The sequence below is a fragment of the Chanodichthys erythropterus genome, chromosome 20 (assembly GCF_024489055.1).
Source record: "Chanodichthys erythropterus isolate Z2021 chromosome 20, ASM2448905v1, whole genome shotgun sequence".
Lineage (NCBI taxonomy): Eukaryota > Metazoa > Chordata > Actinopteri > Cypriniformes > Xenocyprididae > Chanodichthys > Chanodichthys erythropterus.
Genome location: NC_090240.1, coordinates 19,123,059 through 19,131,694, shown reverse-complemented (window position 1 = coordinate 19,131,694; position 8,636 = coordinate 19,123,059). Strand labels below are relative to the sequence as shown.

The window sequence follows — 8,636 nt, the reverse complement described above, 5'->3', positions numbered from 1 at the left end:
ACAACCCAGCACTTGTCAGAATCTATCCAACTTTAATGAGCTTGAGTATTTTAAATGCTTGACGCCATAACTGCAGCGCGTTCTAAACAAAACGATAATGTCCGCTGGTATGGACGCTAAAATAGTTATCGTTCTGGGTGTGAACGGGCCTTGAACTTTTGTATCTGTGAGAATAAAGACAACCCAGTTCTTGTGGAGCATTAAAGAAACAAGCACACAAGAGTCTACTGACCGTTTATTTATCTTTATTTGAAAACATTTTACAGAGGAGTATCTCAAACCAGTTCTGTGGACTTTTACATTTGTCTGAGATTCAGTTCTTGTAGAATTTTCCTAACCTTCTAGCACAAAGCACCACTTGTTTATTGCTATGGATATCTGCCACTGTTAAGGGTCATGTTTAATTCAGCAATTTTAAAAGAAAACACTTGAATCTTAAAATGCTACAAAGGAGATTAAAAAAAAGCTAAGGGTTACAACTCAAATCTCTCATCCCCATTTGCTCCCTCTCTTTGTATCTCTCATTTTTAAGATATTCAACCAATTAAATAACAAGACTCAAAGACAATACACACCAAAGACCTTAGTAACCAAATACATGGCTCTAAGGCTATGCACTCTGGTGGCAAAAGATGAACCAGGATGTGACATGTTCCAAGTGGCTGCATTTGGCAGGCGAGCTGCTGGTGAAATATTCAAGAATAATTGTTGCTTTTCCTCAGAATGAATCTATCCTTCTGTCGGATGAAAGAGAAGGAGACGGGTACGGTGCTTCAGCGGGGAGTGTGAGTCGACTTTTAGCTAAGGAAATCTAGTACGGTAAGTCTAAAAAAAGTTTGCATTTTACAAAATACTCAATAGGAATAAAAAATGTTCTTTGTTATTCCAGAAAACAACTTCAATCACTCGGCCTCAGCCTCGGTATTGGGCGTCTCAGTTTCCTATACAGAGAAAAAAGCACAAAAGAAAAAGGTATATGACTTTTAATATGTTGAGGACAGAGTATTGATATGATTTATGAAGTTTTTCCTAAACTGTTAGATGATCTTATGGGAAGTCAGACAGACACAACCAAAACCACTCAGTTAGTATGAGTTAGCCTACATACAAATGATGACCACAATTTACCCTTAAAAAACACATTTACGTCTCAAAGGAAATCAATGTAAATTTTAAATTCAGTGTGTAATTTTTAAAAAATACTTTCTTCTATCCCAACCTAATATTGATAGACTGATCAATGTGTTTATCTGACAAATGAATATTCAGCGAACCTACACTAGAAAAATGTTTTGTACCATTTGGTGAAGATAGTGGCTCTGAAATAACACTTCAAAATATTTTTGATGCAATTCCTAATATCAAATTTATTCAGGGGACCTGTTACCCCAACTTAAATAAATGCATGGTTGCAAGTTAAAAATTCTAATTTATTGGTTTAATTAAACCTTTTAAGTTGTAAACATTATTTTGTAGAGTTCTGTTGACATAGTAGTGTTGATCATTACATCATCTTAATATTGTCTGTAATTTAAACTCAAATTTCTGTGTTGGCTTTTTTTTTTTTTTTTAAATTAGGTCGTAGTAACTTAATGAAATTGTCTTGATAACTTCGGAAATTAGGCAGTGGATTTCTAGTTCCCAGAATACCTTGTATAGGACTGGATAAGGAGAATAAATGCTGAAATTAATTTTTAATTTATTTGTTTTTAGTGAATGGAAAAAACATGTTAGTGTTTAACACTGTTACATGTTTTTGTGGTTACTATTGTGCTGAAGAGTAGATACATGAAGGTAAACACTCTATAAGCAATGGTTGCGCTAAAGCCAGTGACAAGTAATATCTTACTTGTTCATTAAATATACATGTTAAATAAGTTATGTTAGCATGTGCTATGATAGCTGCTGAATTGAACTGAAATAGATAAGATTAATTGGTTCCAGGGCTACAACTTAAAAATCTGTGTTTATGCTACAAATTATTAAGTTCCTCTAACTCAATGTAGCTTGATGGTTGAACGTAAATTCACTCTAACTTGTCATACCTCAAATTGATGCAAACTGTTGTGTTATTTTTTTGTTGTTGTTGAGCCAACACATTATTTTTGGAGTGTATGTACTGAACATTCTGTTAACCTTGGTTACCAATCATTCACAATGTAATTAATTCAGCTTTTTTTTGTATAACATCAAGAGACGGTTGAATAAATCAAGACTGTACAGTGACGAGCACACAAGCACACACTGCACTCTTCAAACTCTCGTACCCTTTACTCTAACACTTTCACTCTGCCCTCGGATGGACAGGAAGGAGGGGGCAGAACTTCTCCATGATGACACACTGACAGATGAGCGTGAGACACAGATCTGTATGTGTATGTGTGTGTGTGTGTGTGTGTGTGTGAGAGAGAGGGTTCAGGCACATGCAGGTGTTTGAAAAGCCATTGAAAGGGATACAGGAAAAGATCATTAGATATTGGTCAGTATACTGTAATCCATGCTAGTACAGAGTGCTGAACAATAATGATCGGTCATGTTTCCTTAATCATTTTGTCACAAGAGGATTAGAAAAGCAAGAAGGAAAAAAGGACAAATTATATTAAGATGGAGATACAATGATCGTGACAATCCAACGAAATTGGCCATTATCTAAAAGGTCAGAGATTCATGACTAAGAGTACAAGCTGGTTTACAGTACTTCATTTGTTACAACAACATATTAAAAATAACAAAGAATATTACCCTTAAGTTGTATTATTTTTTAAAGCAGTATTATACTCATTGTCAGCGTCAGCCCTTCTAAACTTTTCATGAATGCCACCAATTCACACTCAGTCATTTTAGTGCAAACCGTACAGAATGCACATCACCACAACATGTTTGTAACTAGGTCATTCTTTCCCACCTCACATGTCTGCTCTTTCATTCTTGTTCACACAACAAATGTTCTAAGTAAACATTTTTTTGAATAATCTCAGAGCGTTTTGAGGAAGGAAAGACCACTCTAGTGACAAAATGCATGCAATTTGCTAACAATTTTTAAATAACTTCAATATTCTGCAGTTGTTGCACTGTATTTAATTTTAAATTTTACCTTAAACCATTTATTAAGGTCACATTATAAAGTGTTCACAGTTATTAATTTCACATCTCTATTATTCCTTATCAGCTCTTTGAATCAATAACGCTTTATTGAAACCTGTTGACTGAAAGTCCCATTGATATGTCTATGTATGAATTGCCTATAAAGCTAATGCTTTAAAAATTGCAAACAAAATGTGAAAGAGCAGGGTGTCAAGATGTGCTTCTAACTTCTAACTTGATATAAATGCAGCACGAGAAACTGAAAAAGCAGACGAGGCAAAACGGTCAAGACATCTGTTTGACTGTAACATATTATGTATGCATCGAAAAAAAACTTTGCTCTTTTTCCATCACCACTAGGCTAGGGTGAACAATGGGCAAGAATTAATATTAAAATATATATTACTTGACATTTTGGAGCTTTCAACAATATAGGGCTTAGCCACCAAAGTAGCTACTCACCAGTTGCAGATTACAAAAAGACAATACGTCTCTTGTTATCTTCTGAGCTATTCTGAGATGTGCCTGAAGTTCGTTGTCTTTGGCTTAATATTTAATAGCGATCCTTTATGATCGCAGTACCTGAGCGTGGCCTATTTGACTCCTCCCCCTATCAAGACCATTGTTAATAAATATAGGCCCATTAAAACATTTATTTAACCATAGAATTTTAATGAATTTTGTTTTTAATGAAAGTGCCAGGCATATAGCCCCAGCAAGCTTTGGGCCACCTCTGATGCCGGACTCAGAAGTAGACATAGACACCACTGTTTCAATTTTGGGGTCAGTAAAAATTTTTTTTTAAAGAATTTAATACTTTCATTCAGGAAGGATGAATTAAATTGGTCAAAAGTGACAGTAAAGACATTTAAAATGTTACAAAAGAAAAAAATGCTGTTCTTTTGAACTTTCTATCCATCAATGATTCCTGAAAAAAAGTATTATGATTTTTACATAAATATTAAGCAGCACAACTGTTTTCAACATTGATAATAAGAAATGTTTCTTGAGCACCAAATCAGCATATAATCTGATCATGTGAGACTGATAACTGAGTAATGATGCTGCAAATTCAGCTTTGCTATCACAGGAATAAATTGCATTTTGCAATATATTAAAATAAATAACATTTATTTTAAATTATATCACAATATTGCTGTATGTTTGATCAAATAAATGCAGCCTTTGTGAGCATAAGAGACTTTAAAAAACATTGAAAAACTTTACCAACCCCAAACTTTTGAATGGTAGTGTATATACATAGGTTTTTAGGAGTAAAGTATCATTATGATCATATTTTATTTGTGTTCTTTAATTAGCCATTTCACATTTTTGCCTCTATTAAGACCACATAGATGAGTACTGAAAATGCTAGACAATGGTATTAGCAACCAAAAAGAGTTAGCGCACCTCCTCTGGCTTGGTCTCTCCATTTGCAGTGGGTGCAGATTCTTTCTCCTCTTTCTTTCCTTTGGCTCCGCCCTTCTTCTCCTTTACAGCTTTGTCATTGGATGGCTTCTGTTCATAGAACACAAATGGAACAACGAAAATTAAATAATTCTGCACCGAACCAATTTAATTGCTCCAAAACACCAGATCACACCAGATCTACTGCAAAAATGCTACTAAATCGGCTTCAAAAAAAGTTAATACTGTCCATACAATACACAAACTCCACCAAATGTGCAAAATACTTTCATATATGGAGGAAAGAAATTACCTACAATGCAAAGTACATGCAAACATATGCTAAAAATGTAAAATGTCATAAAGACAGAGACGGATTGTAATAAAGAGAGAGCTGTTACCTTGGCAGCTGGTTTTTTGGCCTTTGGTTCAGGTTTAGGAGCTGGTTTCTGAGGGTTGAAAGAAAACAACAGGATGAAGGAAGTTAAAAATAGTGTCATAACACAAAGGCCACAATGAGTGGTAAATTATTTTCTTACAATAATATAGTAGTTTAAGAACAATTTTAATTAAACCAAACACATCTAAACTGTACAAGCAGATAATGCACTATCAATGTGTTTGTAGTTCAGGATACCCAGAGGGCCACAGCACTATATGTTTATGACAAACCCGTTCCTAAGACTGGTCTCTAATGCTCACTAACCCTTGTGGGGAATATGCAAGTGAGATCTGGGCATATGGAAAGAGGGCAAAGACACTTACTGAGGAAAGACGCTCTGACCTCCGAGTGGGCTATAAGAAGGAAAAACATTAAGGAAATGTACTTAAATGTGCTATAGCTAAACCATGTAAATTAAAAGGCAAGTTACTTTAATGGTATTAGGAATGTCGATCAAACCAAAATGTACATGAAATATTATTTCTACAACTGTGCTGTTAGCAGTTTTAGATTGGAAAAAGAAATGAATTTGAATTACCTCATGCTTAGTAACTTTGGTGGCGTCTTTGGCCTCCGCTCCCTCGGGTGACTGCATAGACACAACAAACATGCAAAATTTGTACAAACGGACATTTCTTCACACAAATACATTTCTTATTCAATGTGTGACAGGTACAGATTAAATACGATTTAAAAAAAAAAAAAAAAAAAAAAAAAAGAGTACTTCTGAGACAAAGTACTTTGAAGAGATATTTACTGACAGTGACACTTGCAAAGATCTGCTAATTCTTCTCAGTTCACACACAATGTTCATTATAAGTAGCTTTTGCTTGTCAGACTGCATTATAATCAGATACACTGCTGTGTTGGTCATAGGCCTATGGTGTATGTGGTAATTTAGCTCTGGTGGTTTGACTTCTTGTTTACTTGTGCTCTAGGCACAATTTAATATAACACATGTGCACACTGGTTGCCAGTTTAGATCTGTGTATAATGCATTTTATAGTATAATCAATGTACGTACATGTGAAAGCCTGAAAATGTTTTTTTAATCATTTTATGTCTAGCACTTTCCACAAATTGGTATTTTATTTAATTCTTTAAAAAAAATAGATGTGAAAACTACTAGATATGTTTTAAGAACCATTATTTAACAAAGTAGCTTGACTTCTGAGGTCTTGACCTTCTGTCTCCAACATTTACAATCATAAAACAATGTTGTTTTGACATCACCTGTTGATATTCAATTCATTGAAAGTCAAATATTTTTATGAGCTTATTATAAGTACAAAAACATACTATTTATCTATGTTCCATATTTTAGCTGCAAAACTGCTACACACAATCTTGAACAAAAAAAAAAAAAAGACGAAAAAACTGACACCCAAAAGGTAATATTTATAACACAGCCAAAAAACATTTAAATGATATCATTCAAATTTTTACACAAATTCAATCAGTGTAACTTAAAAAATGTATTTATTCTCTTTATGTAACTTATACAAGTTTATCAGCAACTAAAAACCAACATTTTGTCCCAAACTAGATAGCTATTAAAGGATTAGTTCACTTTAAAATGAAAATTAGCCAAAGCTTTACTCACTCTCAAGCCATCCTAGGTGTATATGACTTTCTTCTTTCTGATGAACACAATAATTGGAGTTATATTAATAAATATCATGACGCATCCGAGCTTTATAACGGCAGTGAACGGGGGCAATGAGTATGAAGCTCAAGAAAGTGCTTCCATCCATTATAAACGTACTCCACACAGCTCCGGGGGGTTAATAAAGGCCTTCTGAAGCAAAGCGATGCGTTTGTGTAAAAACAATAAATAAATAAATATCCAGCTTCTGCCAGACCGCCTTCTGTATTCAACTTAGGAAAAAAACAGAACTGGCGTCGCGTCAGTTACACTTGTTTTGTAAGTTGAATAGGGAAGGCGCATGACGTAGCATAAGCGCTTTGAACTGCAAGAGTTTTCGTAAGTTAAATACAGAAGGTGGTCTGGCCGAAGCTAGATATTTTAATTCATAACTTGTTAAATATCGCTAAACGCATCGCTTCGCTTCAAAAGGACTTTATTAACCCCCCCTCCCCGGAGCCATGTGGAGTACGTTTATGATGGATGGATGGATGTGGATGGAGGCACTTTCTTCAGCTCATACTCATTGCTCCTGTTCACTGCCATTATAAAGCTCGGATGCGTCAGAATATTTACTAATATAACTCCGATTGTTTTCATCAGGAACAAGATACACCTAGGATGGCTTGAGGGTGAATAAAGCTTGGGCTAATTTTCATTTTAAAGTGAAAGTATCCTTTAATAAGTTTTTTTTTTCCATTTAAATCAATTTCGACTTTCTATTTTGTTTATGTACGGTTCATAAATAGGAAAAATAAACATTTGACCATCTGTGGTTGAACATTTTCTGAAAAACAGGTACCTCAATTCACTGACACTGACCATTTATTGAAAAATTATTATTAGTTTTTTTTTTTTTTTTTACTTTGTGAAGTTCTGGACTCTATTCTTGGAAAGAGTCCATTGTTTGTTTAGCCTCACTAATTGAAGAGACACTCCCCCTAGAGAAACTCACGCTTCGGTGCCTCTATCATCAACATATCTGGCTGACAGGAGTGAAAATTCAATTATTTTTCATTCTGATAACAACAAACTTGGAAGAAAAAAAAAAAGGTTTAAACCCCTCATTGTTAGGCATTAGTGTACGCCCCCCACTGATGTTGGATAGCGAAGCTCGGTGGACTTTGAATCATTTATCGATAAAGCATCATTTCACGTGCAAACGTGCTGTTATATTAGTACTATTTTATTCATTCGGCCTTTTTTTTACCACAACGACCACAGTTTAGCAATGTTTTGCATTGTTTACCGTCACAAACGCCTCTAAATATGCGAGAAAGAGTTGTGTGACTGATATAGTGCGCTTTGTTACATACGGGTCTGCCGTTCCGCAATGGGGGTGGAGGAAGAGCCTGTCGGTTCAAACATGGCTATAGAAAAATAATGGGGACCTCTATCGATCGACGAAAGTGAGCCAATAAAAAAACGAACATCTTAAAATGGAGGTTAGCGAGTGTCAGACACATTCGGCGAGAGCAGAGCGCTCGGTTTTGAGTCTAACCGAGGGAGACTGAAGCATCACCGCAGAGTGACATTCAGCACAAGTGCGCACGGAGTGGCGAATTCACTGCGAAACAGACCTCGGGTTTTTAAACCGCCAACTATCATGGAGGAAATCAGCAAGTGTGACGATGATCGAACGCGAAGATGATCGAATGTTCCATTGCTTTTGCAGGATTCCATAATCCAGCCCGCGGATTAGAACAGAACGCGCTAAAAACTTGATCCTCGTCTTACCTGCTCGACGTTGCGTACGTTCTCATCGTTGAAACGCGAGCCGCTATTTCTTAAAAAAAATGGTGGAAAATCGAGGATAAGTGAGAAAATTAAAACATAAACCGACTTACCTTCCTCTTGGGCATTTTTTTAAAATTTCCTGTCACTTGTCTTTATTAAATTAGTAAAGCAGGTATGGACCTGTGAGATGGGGGAATGAGTTTAACTACCACCGAATACAGGATCAATATCTAAAACACCTCTGGTAATAACATGTTAATATTATGCAGACCTCAGACTCTACCCTCGTCTTCGCCCATTGGTCAGTTCGGTCCACACTTA

The 8,636-nt window shown here is 35.5% G+C and overlaps 1 protein-coding gene across 2 annotated transcripts; it reads right to left on the bottom strand.

Annotated features, from left to right (window-relative positions):
• Nucleotides 1-222: 222 nt before the first annotated feature.
• On the bottom strand, nucleotides 223-8,586 carry hmgn3 (high mobility group nucleosomal binding domain 3). Of its 2 annotated transcripts, none has more exons than XM_067372023.1 (6): nucleotides 8,426-8,585; nucleotides 5,472-5,522; nucleotides 5,257-5,286; nucleotides 4,893-4,940; nucleotides 4,495-4,602; nucleotides 223-941 (listed from the first exon to the last, which is right to left on the bottom strand). In XM_067372023.1, the coding sequence occupies exons 1-6, from the start codon at nucleotides 8,438-8,440 to the stop codon at nucleotides 903-905; spliced, it is 291 nt and encodes a 96-aa protein (XP_067228124.1). In that variant the 5' UTR covers nucleotides 8,441-8,585; the 3' UTR covers nucleotides 223-902. The 2 variants fall into 2 exon arrangements, with proteins under 2 accessions (XP_067228124.1, XP_067228125.1); XM_067372024.1 differs by lacking the exon at nucleotides 223-941 and adding an exon at nucleotides 956-2,367 and having other exon boundaries at nucleotides 8,426-8,586.
• Between the last annotated feature and the right edge of the window lie 50 nt (nucleotides 8,587-8,636).

Coding starts and splice junctions, on each gene's coding strand:
- hmgn3 (XM_067372024.1), bottom strand. Junction 4,603..4,892: donor CCAAAAAACCAGCTGCCAAG/GTAACAGCTCTC, acceptor TTCTATGAACAG/AAGCCATCCAATGACAAAGC. Junction 2,368..4,494: donor GAGAGACCAAGCCAGAGGAG/GTGCGCTAACTC, acceptor ATACACATACAG/ATCTGTGTCTCACGCTCATC.